Below are 20398 nucleotides of genomic sequence, written 5' to 3'. Positions count from 1 at the left end.
TGAGATTGGCAACAGCAGACTCTTTTTAGAGTCGAGGGGAAACCTCCAACAGAGAGAAGACCCACTGAGTTTTTTGCAAAAATATATTGAATAAATATTTACATAAAAGTAATTGGCAACAGAACTGGGAATACAAAAAAAACAACAACCCCACAAATTAAATTATTATCAATTCCTATCAGGTTTGGTATCAGATCTGACCCAAAGAAATTGTCTGAGATCTCAGGTAAAAAATACTGGGTTCGTCAAAAAATTGGGAATCCTTTTAAACGGTCCTACCACCCTCCAAGGAACCGGGTGGCCATGAAGTCCAAAGTGTCCTTTGTTGACGTCCTATGTGGCATCCAATTCAAAGAGCGGTTCAATCCTTTGATAATTCTTTGATGATTCTATCAGTCCAAAAAAAACAGCCTGCACGAAATGCGCAAGGCATTCACTCAATGTGGCTAATTCTCTTAAACAATTTCGCTTTGAAACAAAACAATGTGATAATAATCGGCCAGGGAAAATAAACGATTTGGTAACATACTGTAGCTCGCATGAGGGCCACAGCGCTATTCGCTGAGCATGGTAGTTTAGCTCGATGCTAATGCGCTTGCTATCGAGCGCACGTGTAGGAGTAATGGTTTATCTCCTTTTCTTTTTAACAACACAGTTACATCTTACATCAACAAGGAACAATATTTATTTTCAACAATTTCATTCCTGACTGTTTTTTGATGAAAAATGGGCTACTGGAACAAAGCGGAGATGGGCGAGATGCGATAACATGGCTCTGTTGGAATGCTACTACTCAAGCAACCCTAGTCAGAGGGGTTACATGCAGAGAATGTGGGCTAAATGGTTACTTCAAAACCCACAGTCACGGTTGACCACGAAAATACTAGTAGCTCAGTGTTCCAACATCCACAAACGGCAACTCCTATCACAACTTGAGATTGATGAGGTACAACGCAGGTTCCATGGTGAAGGGCCCCAGGCTGCCAGATCAGAGGAGGAGGTCATACCAGAGATTGGGAGGCAAGCCCCAATGAATGCAGATGATGAGATTGGGAGGCCAGCCCCAAAGAATGAAATAATGAGCGAGGCAGCAACTGACCTGAAAACTAAGATCATGGCGAGAATGAAAGCTGGGCAACCTAGAAACCGAATACAACGGCCATGTGAAGTACCACCTGAAAGTCTCATGGAAAGTGTGAATGCAGCACTGAGGGCGATCCCTACCGTAACGATCACAGAAACCAATGAGCTGATATACGCTTCAGCATCAGTGATCCTAGAGATGCTTGGCTATAAGAGCAACCATGGAAGCCATGAGATACGTTACCCACCATGGAAAAGACGGTTGGAAGCTAAGATCAAGGCGGCTCGGAAAGATGTGAGTCAATTGACGGAGGTTCCCCGAGAGGTACAGATGACCTTAGCTGAAGCACTCGAAACTGCCAAACAAAGGCTCGCTCCAAGCCTTGTCCAGCCGCCTAAAGCGGTACACGAAAGAGAATGAGGCCAGACGAATAAACAGGCTGTTCGCAACACAACCTGCGAAAGTGTACGCTCAGTGGCAGGGTCCAAACAACAGAGCTGACCCACCAAGACTGGAAACTGAAAGGTACTGGAAAGGCATATGGGAGAAGGAGGTTACACATAACAGCAGTGCACAATGGCTGGTGACCCTGAGAGACGAGTACAGCAACCTCCCTGAACAGAACCCAGTTACCATAACAGTGGCAGACATACAGGAAAGAGTCTCAGATATGAAAAACTGGACAGCACCAGGCCCGGACATGGTCCACACCTACTGGCTAAAGACACTCACAGCACTCCATGAGCGCCTAGCAGCACAAATGAACCAGCTGCTGAGGGATGGGACTCACCCAGGATGGCTAACCGAAGGGCGAACGATCCTGATCATGAAGGATCCCTCAAAGGGTGCAGTCCCATCCAACTATCGGCCAATAACCTGTCTCTCCACAACATGTAAGCTCATGTCAGGCATCATTGCGACTCAGATAAGTGGACACATGGATCAATACATGAGCGAAGCACATTGGTAGAGATACCAGAGGAGCCAAACATCAGCTCCTGGTTGACAGAACAGTCGCACAAGACTGCAGGTCCCGACATACCAACCTGCGCACAGCCTGGATTGATTACAAGAAAGCCTATGACTCGATGCCACATACATGGATCACTGAATGCTTGGAGTTGTATAAGGTGAACAGGACCCGAAGAGGCTTCGTTGCGAACTCGATGAGGATGTGGAAAACCACACTTGAAGCCAATGGCAAGCCACTTACCCAAGTGTCCATCAAATGTGGCATATACCAAGGTGATGCACTCTCCCCACTGCTGTTCTGCATAGGACTGAACCCCCTAAGCCATAGGTGTCAAAATCAGGTCCTGGAGGGCCGCTGTCCTGCATGTTTTCCAAGTCTCCCTGTTGCAACACACCTGATTCAAATGAACAGGTTCAATGTCAGGCTTCCGCAGAGCTTGCTGATGATCTGTTCATTTGAATCAGGTGTGTTGCAACAGGGAGACTTGGAAAACATGCAGGACAGCGGCCCTCCAGGACCTGAGTTTGACACCTATGCCCTAAGCCAAGTAATCACCAAGACAGGCTATGGATACCGCCTCAGAAATGGAGCTACGATCAGTCACCTCCTCTTCATGGATGACATAAAGCTGTATGCTAAGAGCGAAAGGGACATAGACTCCCTGATCCACACAACCAGGATCTACAGCAGCGACATCGGGATGTCATTCGGGCTTGAGAAATGTAGTCGGAGGGTGACTAAGAGAGGAAAGGTCGTCCGCACTGAAGGGGTCTCACTCCCTGAAGGAACAATAGCAGACATTGAGGACAGCTACAAGTACCTCGGTATACCATAAGCCAATGGCAACCTCGAACTGGCAACAAGGAAAGTGGCTACGGCCAAATACCTCCAGCGAGTGAGGCAAGTCCTAAGAAGCCAGCTCAATGGCAAGAATAAGACCCGGGCAATAAACAGCTATGCCCTGCCAGTGATAAGATACCCTGCAGGAATAATAAGGTGGCCAAAGGAAGAGATTCAGACCACGGGTGTTAAGACCTGAAAGCTCCTAACCATGCATGGAGGGTTCCATCCCAAATCCAGCACCCTGAGACTGTACGCAAGCCGAAAGGAAGGAGGCCGGGGACTAGTGAGTGTGAGAGCCACTGTCCAGGATGAAACATCCAAGCTCCATGAATACATCAAGGAGAAGGCTCCAACGGATGATGTACTCAGAGAATGTCTCAGACAATGGGGAACAGAGGATGAGGCGCTGGAAGAGGGACCATCATGGGAGGACAAGCCCCTACACGGGATGTACCACCGGACCATAACTGAAGTGGCTGATCTCAAGAAGTCCTATCAGTGGCTAGACAGGGCTGGCCTGAAGGATAGCACAGAGGCACTCATCCTGGCTGCTCAGGAGCAGGCCCTGAGCACCAGAGCCATTGAGGCCCAAATATACCACACCAGACAAGACCCAAGGTGTAGGTTGTGCAAAGAGGCACCTGAGACAATCCAACACATAACTGCAGGGTGTAAGATGCTGGCAGGGAAAGCCTACATGGAACACCATAACCAGGTGGCTGGCATAGTCTACCGAAACATCTGTGCGGAGTATGGACTGGAAACCCCAAGGTCAAAATGGGATACACCTCCGAAGGTGGTGGAGAATGACAAGAGCGAAGATCCTGTGGGACTTCCAGATCCAGACTGACAAGATGGTAATGGCGAACCAACCAGATATCGTGATCATAGATATAGGGCAGAGGAAAGCCGTTGTAGTGGATGTAGCGGTCCCAAGTGATGGAAACATCAGAAAGAAGGAACACGAGAAACTCGAGAAATACCAAGGGCTCAGAGAGGAGCTGGGGAGAGCCTGGAAGGTAAAGGTGACAGTCGTGCCTGTGGTGGTCGGAGCACTCGGGGCAGTGACCCCCAAACTAGATGAGTGGTTGCAACAGATCCCGGGAACAACATCGGACATCTCTGTCCAGAAATGTGCAGTGCTGGGAACAGCAAGGATACTGCGCAGAACCCTCAAGCTTTCTGGCCTCTGGTAGAGGACCCGAGCTGAATGAGGGACGGACACCCCCCGAGGGGTGAGACGAGGATTTTTATTTTTTTATGAGGGAGCAGTCAAATATTTGCTGTTTTATAATACTGGGGGACAGAGTGAAATTGGCAGTAAGTAAATTTGTCCATAGGAACAGAGTGTATGAGTATAATTTAAAAGTTTACTTATGTAGTCATTGAATCCCAGCCATTTTCACTGGAGCAACCCCCTCAATCCCACCCATTTTAATGGATTTTGACTGATTTGCAAGGCCCACAGATTATTGTGTTCTATTGCGATATAAACATGCAGGCTACCGAAGAAAGATCCAAAATAATGGCCGCTAAATTGCACATTCCCTCAAACAGAGGGTGCCATGTTCGCAACAGGTGTAAAAGCGCTTAAGCTACCTTATTTAACAAAAGAGGGCTTTACGGTCAGGGTTTTCACAATAGAACATATGGCACAGCACAGTGAGCACAAACAAATATATATGACTTTGTTCCATAAAAAATAAAATAAAATAGCGCTCCACTCGTTTTAGTGTAGCCAACAACGGCATATCAGAGAAAATCTTATTGAACTTGTCCTTGTACTCGGCCATCCTGCATAGTATTGCATTTCAAACTTGGAAGAGCACACCCGAAAAACTGCTTTGGGAGAGGCCAGCCAGCACCAGACAACTGTCAAAGTGCACGGAAATGACTTGAAAAAGGACACAAGGACATGCAGAGTGGAAAGTAGTCTTGAAATAGGTGACTGGCACTGACATTATTCAGAAGCTCCAAAATTGAATGCTGAATTGATAGGTCTTACAAACTTTTATTTTTCACTTTTTAAAAATGTTCCGAGTGGAAAATATCTGTTCACCTTGTTGTCTCTTGATTTGCCTTTGCGTCATCATGGTTAGACACAGCTGTGCCATTTGCAACTGCTTTTTACATGTGGTAGTTAAAGACACGAGATCCACAATCACAATTTGTCCCAGGTTTGACAAATTATATCGTGAGTGCAAAAGGAATCTGTTTGCATGTGCTCCTCCCAGAAGGCACAAAATAAATTGCTTAGCAGTTGAGTGCAATTGGCTGATGCAATCCTGGGTGTGCCCGCTCAGCAATCTTTGTAAATTTAAGTGGCATCACTTGAAAAGGCATCACTTCTATAAAAGTGTTTTTGAAAATCCTGTTCGATCAAGATATGATGAAATTAAACATTGCACAACTAAGCGTGTCGGCTTATCTAAATGTAAAATACTACTAATTCAAAGAATTGGATCTTAATGAGCCTGACACGCCATTTCCATTTGCTGAGCTGTACTTCTATGATCTGCCTCATTAGAAATGTTTCACTCCCTTGTAATTTCATTTCGCAGATTCCTCTTAAGGCATTTGATGTGAATGTAATAATGTGATTCCTTCACAATGTAACCGTTTCTTCATTATCAGTGATGCAGAAAGCTAATTAGATGTGATCTTTAAGGACAGGTGGTACACTATGGAATGGTACTCTCTTCAATTCGGCCTTGAAGAGAGTTGTATTTGAGAGAGAGAGGAGGAGAGAGAGAAATAGATGTCTATGTGTGCTTAACCCTTTCATGTATCAATAATGATAACATGTAACCTAATAACATGATAGGCTGGCCAATGTTGTAACCGCTGTCCCTGAAAGGGTTCAACTACAAGAGATGACATTTACAGTCTAATTTGGAGCACAATCTAAATGCATTGACTATTAACTAGCATCTTCCTGGCATCCCGTTGGCCAAGAGGGACCTCTACCGTATGTGTCTACGTGTGTAGATAAATAGATATGTGTCTGTGCAGTGTCCTTGTCATTTGCCCCTCGGGCAATGAGGCATTCCGGTAGTTTTACGTAAATGTAAGAAAAAGTGTTCACCAGTCGGGCGATCGCTCACTATGCTGATGTTTGGCTTGGTCATTTTCGAAGGATTGTTAAAGGTTAAAAGACAAACATCCTTGGATAATTTTTTTACAAAACGCCAGGCAAAAACCACTTCTAAGAGAGAACATGAACTAAAGAGGGCAAAAAAACTGATGAGGACGCAGTTAAAAGTTAAATGAACATAATTTTTATTCTTTGTTTTTTACATTATGCACAACTCTCATTTATTGTGCAATAATCTAATTGTCACATGTATTTGATGCATTTTTATGCTTTAGAAAACATTTATGTCAGAATTTTTAGGGGCTTGGAACGGATTAGGGCATTTCCATGGAAAACGTGTCTCTACTTACAAAATTTTCTAGTGAAGAAATTTCTCGTAGAACCAATTAATTTCATAAGTAGAGGTACCACAGTACTAACTTCAGTTTTTCAACTTTTTTCTGGTACCCATAATAGAGAAATATGAATGTAACCTTCCATCACGACTGAGTGGAAAGACTGCAGTGACTGTGAGCGACAAATCCACAAACGCATGCTTGTTTTTATTTGAACTGATCTGCTCTTCAGACAAACCTGTGGCATTGTAATTTCTCCCTTTGTACTCTGCTCACACACAGAGCGAGTGGATTAAGAGGGATTGCGTGAGCGATTGAGAAAAAAAAAAGAGAGCCGAACAGCAGTAAATCTGTTAAACATAGATAGCGTGTGCAGACCACAGTGACCAAACCTGGCTCTAAGCCTTCTGTGTGTGGATGGTTGCGTGTTTATGTGTGTCTGTGTGACTCACATTATATATTTAATATTAACCTTAAATCTCTTGACCTCGCTGTATTTGTCTCCACTATTAGGGTAAAAGAAAAAAAAGTGATTGACAAAAATTCTCACTGAAAAAGGTTACTCTTCTATGATTACAATTAATATTGAGTTTCTTGAACCTCTAATAAAACTAAAATGCTAAATTTTATTCTGCCTGGAAATTATGCTCCTCCCTTGGCACTATAACCATATTTGGACATTAGTGGTGTGATGAGTCACTGGGACCTCCACTTTATCAAAAGAAAACGAGTAGTGGGTGCATCATTAGACAGATGGTGAAGAGGAAAGAAAGATCTTAATCCTAAAGTAACATATGGACTCTGTATGTTACTCGGTGTTCCGCTCTCTCTGGAGTGCTTTGAAGTATTAACTGTATGTCAAAACCTCACTATTTGCCTCGTCCCTTTTACTCACCCTCCTAACTGGTTATCCCCTTATTGGCCATATGCCGCACACAAGTTTTCAAATCACTCAACAGCTTAGAGCTACATTATTACACATAGGCTGGACTCCTGTATGTTGCTAAGAACAAGACTAAAATACATCTTCGTTGACAAATCTTGACTGGTAATAAAATAAGAAGGTTGAGAGCCTCTTACAATCACGAATATTATGCTGTTTGATCTCTGCAGCAAAATAAATAAATAAATCAATTGCTCACTTCAGTCGGGAGAGTTTCCAAAATCCCTGGAAGGAGCTGTCATTAAGCCACTTGTAAAAAAAAAAAAAAGAAAAAAGAGAATGCTGGATGCTGCCATGTTAGCAAACTCACAAATCTGCTTCTTAGCTAAGAATGAAGTGTTCTTAACTCAGTCATTTTGTGAACTCTAATGGACTAATAATTTCCATGACGTTCCCCACTTCATCACAACACAGAATCAAAAATGTTTTATCGTTAAAGGTTGAAAACTGACTCAGGAAAGGTGTCAGTTTTAGTCTTAGTGGAATGTTTGATAGAGTAAATAATACTGTTGAACAGCCTGGAAACCTGGGTAGCACAAAATCAAACAGGTTCAGGTCCGATTATTTTGTGACCACTGGAAAACTGATGCAATGCACATGACTTGGAGTCCCTCAACGGTCAGTCTTGGACCCCTTTTGTTCAGCATGGATATGCTATCCTTGGATCACTCTCTTTGGCATTCGAATGCTTCCTAATCATCGGTATGCAGATGACTCGCAGTTATATCTAGCAGGGTACCCAAATGACTACAGTTTTAGTGAGGTGTTGTGTCATGGTCTAAAACAGGGGTCCGCAACCCACGGATGTCATCCTTATGTTAGAGCTCTGTGTGACTTGGGAAAATAAATTAAAGTATCTGATTGAATAAATAAAGGTGTCTGATTGAAGTGTATGTTATTTGTCTCAAATATGTCTCAAAAATGTGTCTCGCTTCTTTCTTCAGACAGTGTGCAATTTTGATCAGTATTTGCCTTTTTTAGAGATGTTTGTGAATACTTGACATGTCAGCAGGCAGATTTGACAGGTGGCATGTGACAGCAAAATTGCACAATATGTGAACATTTATTTGTGTTTGTTTGTTTCTTCAATTGTAGTTGTAAATTTTAGAAGTTCAGCTCTAGAATTTTGCTCTAAGTTTTCCCCCATTTAATTCATTTTTATTTATTAGTACAAAATGTGTAGCCCGGTGGTCGAGTGGTTAGTACGTCAACCTCACAGTGCAGAGGCCTTGGGTTCGATTCGGGCTCCGGACTCACTGTGTGGGCTTTGCATGTTCTCCCCGTTAATGTGTGGGTTTTCTCTGGGTACTCCGGTTTGCTCCCTCATTCCAAAAACATGCATGGCAGGTGAATGGAATGCTCTAAATCAGGGGTGCCCAAACTTTTTGGACCGAAGATCGACTTTTTGTTCAACCAAACTCCCGGGATCGCCCCTCACCGCGCATGCACGCGCACACACACACACACACACCCTCTAGATTCCTATTCTTTGCCCGTGCCCTCGGTGAATTGTACATGAAGCAAACTCTGAATGAGAATAATGACGATTAAAGTTATAGCGCAACAGCTCTGATCACAAGCTGCAATTGCAGACTGCTGAGCACTATCAACTTCCGGTGACGTAGGTCATGCGCCACCGTAGGTTAAAGATTTACCTGCTTTATTTTATTTTTTTTATTTTTGGAAAATAAAACTGATAGGATGATTAGGGTGCAGTGTACATTAACACAAAAAATATATTCCTACATGTACAAAGACACACAATTTTTTTTTTCCTCCTCTACACCTTTCGGATCTAATTGGGACCAGTCCTCGATCTACCGGTTGATCAGGATCGACGTAATGGGCACCTCTGCTCTAAATGGTCCCTATGTGTGAGTGTGAGCGCGGATGTTTGTCTATAGGGGTGTTCACACGGCAAGATTTGGTCCGGTGCTATGCCGGGGCTGCCCCAGTAGAGCGTTCACACGTGCAAATTAGCTCCGGCGTAGCCCCGGAAAAGAGCATACACCGGACCAAATTTGATCCACCTCAGGGAGGTGGTTTAAAAATTTGCTCCGGAGCAAATGCTCGTTTGCGAAGCAGTACCGGTGTAAATTTGCACGTGTGAACGCAACTGGGTTAAATTTGCTCCAGAGCAAATGCTTGTGAAGAGTACGTACGGCGAGAATGCGTTGCTTTCGTGCTCTGTCGGACTTCCGTCATGTGTTTGTTTAATAACGACACAAAACTTAGCTGGTAACATCTTTACTTTTGTAGGAGACTGGACTGTCTCGGAGTTGTTTGTGTAGTTTGTTCCTTTGTTGTGTGTTCACAACCCCCCGCCCCCCATAGAAATTATTTTGTGATTTCCTCTCTTGATTTTCTGTTTGGCGCATTACGTGTTTGCTTTTGTGAGTGTCATTGAAGTCATCGTTGATTTACGTTTTCGGGGGCGGTCACTCTTGAGCAGAAGGCACGGAGACGGAGAAGGAGAAGTACGTGCCTGTCCAGTAGTCACTTGAGTTGTGTATACGTTTTAAAAAGAACCAACACGACAGTTCATTTGTTTTCTGTCGTTTTGCTCCGCTGCAGAAACTGCCGTGTGAACGCAAGTGGGGCTGCACCGACGCTGTGCCGGTGCTGACACGCTCAGCGGCTTTGTATGTGTGAACGCTCCACACAATTTGCTGCGGTGCAAAATATATCGCAACAAAATACATCGGTGCAGCGCCGGAGCAAATGTGTGCCGTCTGAACACCCCTTATGTGTGTCCTGCGATTGGCTGGCAACCAGTTCAGGGTGTCACCCACCCACTGCCCGAAGACAGCTGGGATAGGCTCCAGCACCCCCTGACCCCCTGCGACCATTAATTAATATATTAATTAATTATTCATTAATTAATATATTAATTATTAATGATGTGTGCTAATATAAAAGTAACACATTTGAGACGATTTAATTTGTGTCACAAATCTCCATTCAATTATATGTTCTATTTAGATATAAAGATGCTTTGAATATTTTTAATAATACGTAACTTGTTATAATTGCAGGTTTTGGGCAGGTGTGATACTGGTTTGGCTGCTGTGTGCATGTCTGATGTTGCTCACCATGTTACAAGGAATGCTCAGGGAAGTTTGTATGAATGCTCAGATGCATGGAAAATTACAGGGAACATTGCTATACACGCATACATACATACACACAAACATGCATTGATGTCAGGGTTTCCTCAAGTGATTTAAAAGGTGGGGGGCCACCACACTTTTCTTGTCCCCCTGACAGGACTGCACCCAATTTGGGCACACAGGCGCGATGTGGTGACTGAAAAAAATTATAGATTGTTTATGTAAAACCAGCCGAAGTCGCCTATTTATTCTAAATATTGAAGCTTGGGGTAAAAAATGTTCACAAGTGCGCGCGCCGCTGGCTGGGTTCCATCTACTTGATTGAGAACCACAGCCAAGGCTGCCTTGGCTTGCCCGACGGTCACGGCGCTGCCTCAGGGGAAGTAGCTTCAGGCAGCCGCTGGAGTACTTGAACAGCAGAGTATGGTCGTGAATATTGCCAGTTGGCAGTTACAACCACTTTACAAGCCTCAAGAAACTTCTGTCAACATCATCAAGATGATACTGGTGTGCCTAGAAAGGGAACAGGAGTTTCTGTCTGAAGGAGGATGAAGACCATCTCCCATCCCAAGATGCTCACATTCCAAAGTCACGTGGCACTCAAGAAGAGTACAGCTATCTCGATTCATGAAGTGGAAGAAGAAACACAACTTTGAATTACTAAGTGTTATTTACCTCTGAATCCCTTGTGGTTGATTGGTTGACCATTTGTTCGGTTTCCAAGCTTTATTTTATGCAAAGTATAATTTTAAAATAGGTTAGCAAAGATTCGACTGTGTTTAACTTTACCCTTTGTCCATTTATTACTTATTTGATGGGGGATGGAGTTCACAAGTCCCCCCTTGAGTCCCACATGACACTATGGGAGTGGCTTGGTTTGAATTCGCAGCCTATAAAAGCTGAAGCCACTTCCTTTTTCGCTCTTCAGTTCCTGCTTTCTTTTGTTCCTTTTGCTCCTTTTGCCTCACACCTGTTGTAACTCTGCCCGATCATTTTGTCTCTCACGTGTACCGACCTTTGCCTGGATGAAATGTTTTTTGCCTTCACCAACTCTAAGTCGTGCGTTTGAGTCCAAACCACCTTTGCCAATTCTTGACAGATAGATGATCGTCAATCCATATATCAACAAAAGGAGGTAAAAACCACACCCAGTTCTCCAGCAACACATGGTCAGAAGAACAGAGGAATACTTCATCCCGGTGTGGCCAGCACCAGGTACCAGCTCCAATGTGCACCCAGACAGACAGGCGATTCACTGCACCCTTTTTTGATCAGTGGACAAGGCCTGTCCGACTGCAGGATGGCACTATTGTGTGTCTTGTCAAAGGCAACTCAAGCAAATTGTTAAAAACTGAAACTGGTGAAAAACACCCCACACTGCCCCTACCCACCCTTCCAATGAAAGTTTAATGGCCAATAATGAAAAGGAATTCCTTGATCCACATCATTTTCAGATCTGCACTAAAATACTGCTTTTTGTTTGACATTACAACTTTGAAACCTTCATATACTTTGCCAATCACATATGATGCTACACATCGAGCATGACAGTGGATGAAAGGTTAAGGCAAATCTAATAGCAATCCGCAAAAAGGTTTGGCTATCAAATCTTCAGTGTGGAGCTGCTGGTTTAGGCCGAGAGGTGCCACGAGTGAATCAAAGGACCACCACTTCGTGACAAGACAATCATTCACAACTTGTTTACATCGACTGATGTCTTCAATTAGCCCAGCATATATGTTTGAAGACTATGGGGTGCAAAACTAGGACACTAAGACAGAACCAGTCTGAGATTTTTCTTTTATTAATTAGTACATCATTAATTATGAACCTAGACATAGTGAAGATTGTTACCAAATTTCAGGGGTGGAATCCTTTAAGAATACCTAACAAAGACAATCTAGGTTGATAATGATCCTCCTGGCTTAAGCTTGGTGTCGCTATTGGGGTGCTTCAGTTGATAACTATGCATTAAAAGAGTGCTACCAATGACGTCCCTCGAGTGGATCGCACAAGTGTAATTATAAGATTAAAGACAATCAGTATTTTGAAATACTGACATTTTACCCATGTTCGATTCTTTCACTGGCTGGCAATACTGTTTCATCATGATAGAGTACTTGAGATCAGACTCACTGATACTATAAAATATATTTTGTATGCGAGGGTATATGAGTCTGTGCTGAGCTCATGCCACCTAAAAGTACTTGCTGTCAGAGTTATTAAATGTCTTGACTGCACATCTGCTATTCCTGTCTGCTTGACTGTCTCTTCTCATTTTGATCACTTTCTGCTTCTCCCTGTCATTATCTCTGTGCAGTATTGTTTCTGGTCAGAGTTTAGGACCTTCATTCTTTCTTTTGAAAGAATTCTGAGTACTTCTGGGAACTCTAAATAATTGCGCTTGACCATATTATCCAGAATAGTTAATTAATCCATTTGCCGAGATCACGATCACTGTTGGGCAAGCTCCTGACTTCCCTCACTTATTGCGGTTAATGGGGACCGGCACTCGCTATGATAAGTGAAAAACCACGAAGGAGGGTGGCTGCCCCATGGGAATTTTTGTGTATGTGGGAATCAGCATGTTTAAAATATGTAAGCAGTATTTATACTTTACATATGTGAGACAAAGACGACAGCAGTACACGTATTTATTTCAATTTTCAATTATAAAACCTTATACAGTAATTAACATTCATCAGCATTGCCTTCTGAGAGAGGCAAAGAGACTTGTGTTACTCTCACTCTCACAAAGACGATGTAGGCGCTGTTAGCCACCAGCTAGCTCCTGACCAGCTATCCCCGTGCAGCCGATGTGTTTATGATAAGACAATTCATTGCTATTGATGAGGAGGAGGCGAACAGAGACTTGCTTTTATCAGACAAGCCCAATCACTCTCTCTCTCTCTCTGTCTCTCTCCCCCCTCAGCCGCGCATGTAGAAAGCACAATATATTAAAAGACTATGCCAGAGAGAGGCAGGTGAACAATCAGAGAGTCAACAGCGTGACGAGACACTGACAGAGAGTAAACAGTGTGACGAGACAAATGTGCAGATAATGGGCAGGGCTACGAAGAAGCGCAGCCAATCAGGTCCGGGATAAATCTACTTGTGCTGTCATTGGTCGACGTCGCGCCAATCATGCGTAGTCATGTGCAAAAACCTCTGAGTCATTTAACATTTCTTTCTGAATACATTACTTTGGAAGAAAACCTACAATGTAGTGAAGTTGCGATAAATTCACTTTTGGGTCCACTGCTGACTTTACTTTGGTTTATCCATAACAAATCAAGGATGCACGGTCTTTATTGATAGAACAAGTTTTAGCATTGACAAAAAAGTAAGCCTCATGAAAATCATTTGAGAAATGAGCAAGCTATTCCAGCGGTCACGTGACATAAATTTGATGTCAATTTCTTGTTGAAGACTGGATTTTGATGTCATGTTGATGTCGAATTGACGTCAGATGAACACGAGGATGGCTGAATTTCATTGCTTTGCATTGCTTGACTTCATTTGGAACGTCGCGGCCAGCATATGGACTTTTAGAGGTCCATGTACCAGCAGCGAACTAGCATTAGCATCGAACTTTGTCATGCTCTGCCCAGTGCAGTTTGAAACCTTGGATCACCACAAAGCGTTTCACAGTGGGCAGGGGTCGCTATCTGGGCTTCGACCAGTCTTTGAAGTGTGGTTAGTATTCTCAACAATCAGTCTTGCATTTCTTCATTTATTCACGGATCTACAGTTTAATAGAGCACTATAACATCTTTTTCAAGTCATGTATGTCTAGGTGGGTGTCACCCAAGATTCAAATAGAGAAACCACAGTTGAAAACTGGTTAAATGGTCACTATTTTCCTAAATATTACTTGAAGCACTTTTTTTATTTTCCTTATATAACTTTAACCTACACTTAATGAAATGAATAATGACATTATTAATGTCATACTCATACTGTACATTTATTCATGTTCACCCTTGTGTACATACCATGGTGGTTTCAGCAATGGAACCAAAGCTGTTGATGAAAATGTTACAGGAGACATTGACTGCTGGACCTGGAAAGGGAGAATTAGAAATATTACATGGCCATATTGAAATGTAATGTTATCAAATTACACAATGGCCTGCTGCACTTTCTATTTTTCAGTAACGGCCTTCTCCGAACATTCTACTGTTGGGTACATGGTAGCTACACATACTCTGTCCATTTCAAAATTTTTAAAAAAACCTTTTTATCCCCCAAAAAGAAAATACCTGCAACCTGCTGTGATTCAGTCCAGAAGTAAGCGCTGGAGTGCTAGTCTGATAAACTTGAGTAACTTCATCTGTCGGCATGCCATTCAGGCGCAGGCCTTGCCCACAATAACTTTGGATGTAAAAAATAAACAAGGAGCCTCCAGCAACAATGAAAACTAAGCAAATGATGTTTGTCATATTTTTGTTCCTCAAAACTCAGAAATTATTTTTACTCCAGCAAGAAGTTTGTAATTTCATGATCAATTTGTGAATTGTTTTGTATGCAAAAATGGGTAGATATTCTTACAAAGATCATCTCCACCAATTTTTATTTTGAGAAATCAAATGAATCAAATCTCCTTAAAAACAAACAAACAAACAAACCAAAAAAAACACATTTTCCCCACCAACAGCCCAAAAAAGGTTTAAGACAGCAGAAAAAATATTTCAGCTATTTGGACATTAACTCATTCAGTACCAGCCAATTCTGGACCAAGTCTGAAAAGACGTTTAAAAACGTCTTTGGGAGTGAATGAGTTAATAGGCACGTTGACTGTGCTGATTAACACATTTGCCTCCCAGCTACGAGGTTGTTGCAAAAACTTATCAGAGATTTTTTTTGTCATATAACAAGCTTATTTTTGTGAAGAAAAAAATACCAGCGTTGTTCTGGGATACCTTTGAAGTTTGGTCTTATTCTGGCATCATATCCAGATGTCCTCCCCATCAGTTTGTCCAGAAAGTCGGAGGGAGACATTGGGACCTGTCGAGTTCTTGCAGCATGGTCAACCTCCTTACACTGGCTGACACTAGAGACAAAACACACAAAACGGTCCACATTTTAGTGACACAACAAGTATTTGAGCTGAAAACAAATCATTGTTTCTCAAGAGTTTTACATCAAGTACTAATCTCTCCAATTGGCTTAGTTACAACAACATTGACTCAGCATGACTCAGGCTTGATCTTAGTTTTACTGTCTTTGTGCTTTCTACTGTCTTTTTTATGAATGTATTGTTTTATTGTTGTAAATATATTTGCTCCATGGAAAGCACTTTGTATACAGCGGTGGTTGTTATAAAATGCTCTATAAATACAGTTGAGTTGAATTAAAATACAGTTGTCAGGTTGGCCTGCAGTGATCACAAAAATGTGATAAAGGTTTTATCCCTAAAAAGTCCATTTAATATTATTGTAAACCACAATAACATTGTGTACAATTTCAACACTTTGCTTAAATGCACAACCAGTTGATCGAAATCGACCGGTTGCCCCGTGGACTGGTCCCAAGGTTCACTTTCACAAAAAAGTATTTAAAAAAAGTAACATAAAATAACAAAGCAGGTCAACGTTAACCTATGGTGGCATGTGACCTGCATTACTGGAAGTTGTTAGCAGTCAGCAGTTTGGAATTGCAGAGCTGTGATACAGTAATCCCTCACTATAACGTGGTTCACCTTCCGCGGCTTCGCTGTTTCACACATTTTTTAGTGCAGTTTTTTTAATGCTTTCTTTTTTTTTAAATAGTGGATTGTGTTCTGCATCCTGATTGGCTAAGGGACTGACCAAGGTGAACAGTCTCCGCACCTCGTCTCTGTACAGCTTGCCAAATTTACCTTTGCAAATTTTTGGTCTTTGGTTTCATTGTATCAGTGGCGGATGCTGGTCTGTCAAGGAGGGGAAGCTCAATTTCGGCCTACATCATAAAATGTGTCCGTTTATTTATACGTGAATTCTACTCTCCGTTCCTTTTCGAGAAAAATGAGAAGGTTGCCTTCACCATAAGATCGGTGATTGGCTCATTTCGCTGTCAATCAAAAAGATTCAGCCTCAGAGAGATCATCCAATCATCATGCAGAAAAGCTGAACTTCCTGGCCAGCCTATAAACGCCCACTGTCCATAGACTCCCAGAGACGCTGAGCGTCCAATGGGCGGGACAAAACCAGCATTTATCCAATGACTCGTCTCATTTCAATGCATTGGGACAACCCACTCTCTAGACGCCCAGCGTCCACAAAGCACAGTGAAGCTGCGGGAATGAATATGAAGAGAGTCGCGTCATAACCAGTAATAAGAAGCTGATTCGGAACAAAAGTTGAGCATGTTGTAGCACATATTTAGTCAATGACATGCACACACAATTGTATGTACACACATACATTTGATCACTTACTTTTTGACATTTTAGGGGAAGCTGGGCTTCACCTCTGCATTGTATACATAGTTCAGTATTGTATAACTGTAAAAAATAAAGCTGACTATCAAGTACCAAGTACAACTTTATTTTCAAATGTGCCGTATGTGCATTTGAAATTTCTTCCCTCTCACATTTTTTTGCTTTTTAAAAAAAATATATCCTACTTCACGGATTTCACTTATCACGGGTTCTTTTTGGAACGTAACCCCCGCGATAAACGAGGGCCTACTGTATATAAATTGTTTTATTATTATTCTAAATCAAAGTTAGTTTTATCTGCAATTCACCAATGGCACTGGCAAAGAATGGGAATCTGGAGCGCCAGGAGAAGCATTTTAAAACTATACACGTGAGCCACGACAGCGATGTTCTTGCACTTAAGACGTTGCAAAAATGGCCTTCCATGCCTTCGCGTCACGTCTTTACAATGGTAGACAGTGATTTCCTTTTCACATACACACTCTTGTATCTACTTTATTTATCTGTTTCATTCATGTTAGGGACCATTATGGCTGTTGCTCATCATGGCACGCGTATGTACGTATGCGCGTGTGCGTGCGTGTCGGCGTGTAGATCTTCGGTCAGAAAGTTTGGGCACCCCAGTACTAGAGGCACTAAGTGCTAATATCATACTTTGCGAATTACTGAATATCGTCGGCACGGTGATCGATAGGTTAGCACGTCGGCCTCACAGTGCAGAGGTGCAGGGTTTGATTACAGCTCCGGCCTTCCTATGTGGAGTTTACATGTTCTCCCCGTGCCTGCGTGGGTTTTCTCCGGGTACTCCGGTTTCCTTCCACGTTCCGAAAACATGCATGGCAGGTTAATGAATCACTCTAGATTGTCCCTAGGTGTGAGTGTGAGCATGGATGGTTGTTCATCTCTGCTTGCCCTGCAATTGGCTGGCCCCCGCCTTCTGCCCGAAGACAGCTGGGATAGGCTCCAGCACCCCCCGCGGCCCTTGTGAGGATAAGCGATATGTGGATGAATATCCTAACAAAGTGTAAATGTTGACTTTTCTATTTCACATTCAAAGAACCTTCTCTCCAGGGCTGCAATAAATGTATATAGCTGGGTTTTGTTTTCATTTACCCCTACGATAAGAGCTACAGCATTACCCTGTCAAAATACAATGTGTTATCTTCAACTTTCCTCCAAATATTTTTTGTTTACATGCTAACCTGTGCCTTTCACTGTACTTTCGAAACCATTTTCACCTTACCTCATCGTACCGTACCTAAACACTGCTGACTCAATTTTGGCCACACAGCATCATTTAACTTGGTGATTGATCCTTTCTATTCCCGAGGCAGGTGTCAGTCACAATACAAGACAAATAAGTATGGATATCCTCTGTACTGTGGACAGGAATATTTTGGACGGTGAGGTTTCATGAGGAAAGTCATAAGTCTAAAAAAATAACACCCTCTTTCACATCTTGCTGCGAAGGATAAGGCAGACTTGGCTTTGGTTAAAAAGTAAAAAGCTTTATTGGACAATGAAAGCAAATCCAAACAGAATCCAAATTGGAGATGCTCACTCTCAGTCTTCCTCTTATAATTTGAAATTGCCATCATCATCCAATGTCCCCATGCAAAAACAAAAACAAAAATAAGCAATCTTTAAATTATTCGTCTGTCTGTCTGTATCTGTATATCCACCCTTCTTCGTTCAACATGACACGTTTCATGAAAGAGACAGACAGGGCTTTGAAATCACAGATTTCATGACCGTAAAATGTGTAGCTATGCATTATGCACAGAAGCTTTGTTTTAAAACAACACCCGCTTCCCACCCACTACAATTTTTTATTTATTATTATTTTTGTGTAATTCATCAGGCCAGTAACCAGGTAATGTTTTCAGTGGTGCAATCGTGCAAAGTATTCATTCTGCACCACACAGTCAGGGATTGCACACACAGTCAAATGCCCTAATGCTGCAGGTCAGAGGAGACCTGCAGGCTACAGTGGGGCGGCCTGCCGCCTGACGCTCCGCGCCATATGAGCTAAACAGAGGAAGAGGACAGGGGAGGGGCGAGGCCGCGGGACTGTGTGTGATGCAAATCAGTGTGGGGAACAATTCTCACAAGAATTCAAATGAATGCCTGTAAGATATCGAAACACTTTGGAGGAATTAATTACAGATTGAGTAGTGTATATTTTTTTTTACATTGATCAATGAAAAACCAAATGGGCTCCAGTTTTCCAATAGTCCATCCTGAGCAAAAGGGCAGGTGATTGAGCACCACTAGGGGTGAATCTCTGCACGTGCTTCCTCCATACTACGTTTGTGTTTGTGTAATCGTCGGATGTGACAAGAGAGAACATTTCCAAAAATATCTGTGCTTACAGCAAAGACTGCCCTGATAAACAAACACACACACACACACACATGACATGTCTTTTCAGGATCATCAGCCTTTACTTTTGGAGGTACTAGTGTTTACTCTGATGAAGCGCGTAACCTTGATGGTTTGGTTTGCCCTCAGTTTGATTACACATTTAACCTCTTCGTAACAAAATCATACCCTGACAGTTCAAGGAAGGAAGATGAGCTCTCATAACATTCCCATTCTTGAGCTTCGGGAAGTGACACATGGAACGTTATTAAACAAAGTACAAGCCCATGCAGGACAGTGGTTCACTGAGCATTGTTACCGTCTTGCTTTGAGGTGACACTACTGGACAGCTGTTTCTTAATTTAATAACAGCTGCCCAGTGGAGAATAGTGCCACCTCAAAGCAAGATGGTGGCAGTGCAATACAATGATGTAACACATTAATATCTGTGTAGTATTAAGACCCTATGAAGATTTGGGGGCAATGGGGGGTGGGGGGGGGGATAAAAAAGCAGCAAAAAGCAAGTTCTCCAAAGGGGAGTTAAAATTGCTTTTGTTTCCGGGAGAAGCCTGTATAATTAAAATAAAAGCATTGAAATCTGTTCTCACTGACATATATGTCTTCACCACCATCAAGCTGAGGAGTGAGACAACCGCTCACCCTGCCCCCAGCCAAAGAGCACTGACTCAGAAATGCTTCCTGGATACCATGAAGCCACACACACATGTGCGCAAATGCACATACGGACAATTTGTTGTCTGTATGAGTCGATTTGTGAATGTCAATGTGTCTGCAAGGAATGTGTGAGTCATGCTGTGCATCATGTACGTGTGTTTATTTTGGTCTATTTTAGGCAGCATCCAAACCCTAGATTTCTACATGCTGGGTTTGCAGGTGTAATTTTCACTTTTATACAGTTGGAGCAAAATACTCGTGCTTTGACTGATTGATGACATAGGGCAGTGGTCCTCAACTACAAATGCTGTAGGTCCACTTTTTTTTTTTTTTAATAAGACCAAGGTCCGGTCCCATGCACGGCGGTCATGGGGAGCAGAGCTATATGCCCATTTAGTATGGTCAAGCCAAGCTTATACAAATCAACACTCCTCACAACCAACCAATAATGGGGTGCATGAAAATAACAATTATTCACTTTGCCAGTACACAGCAAATAATGAGAGGTACTGTATTGTGTTGAGGCACAGGAACTCTTTTGTTTTGTTAAGTTGTGCCT

The 20398-nt window shown here is 42.6% G+C and overlaps 1 protein-coding gene across 2 annotated transcripts in view; it reads right to left on the bottom strand.

The window, feature by feature from the left end:
* glra3 (glycine receptor, alpha 3) overlaps positions 1-20398 on the bottom strand; it is an 84846-nt gene that overhangs the window by 38053 nt on the left and 26395 nt on the right. For both annotated transcript variants that reach the window (XM_086120775.1, XM_086120776.1), the window contains exons 2-3: positions 15305-15435; positions 14378-14445 (exon numbers count right to left, since the gene is read on the bottom strand). In XM_086120775.1, the coding sequence (XP_085976901.1) occupies positions 14378-14445; positions 15305-15435 (199 nt within the window). The remainder of the gene's footprint in view (positions 1-14377; positions 14446-15304; positions 15436-20398) is intronic.

Source organism: Hippocampus guttulatus, chromosome 9, assembly GCF_054856545.1.
Source record: "Hippocampus guttulatus isolate MCC_2025c chromosome 9, RoL_Hgut_1.0, whole genome shotgun sequence".
NCBI classification, from domain to species: Eukaryota; Metazoa; Chordata; class Actinopteri; order Syngnathiformes; family Syngnathidae; genus Hippocampus; species Hippocampus guttulatus.
This window is presented reverse-complemented; position numbering and strand designations above follow the sequence as displayed.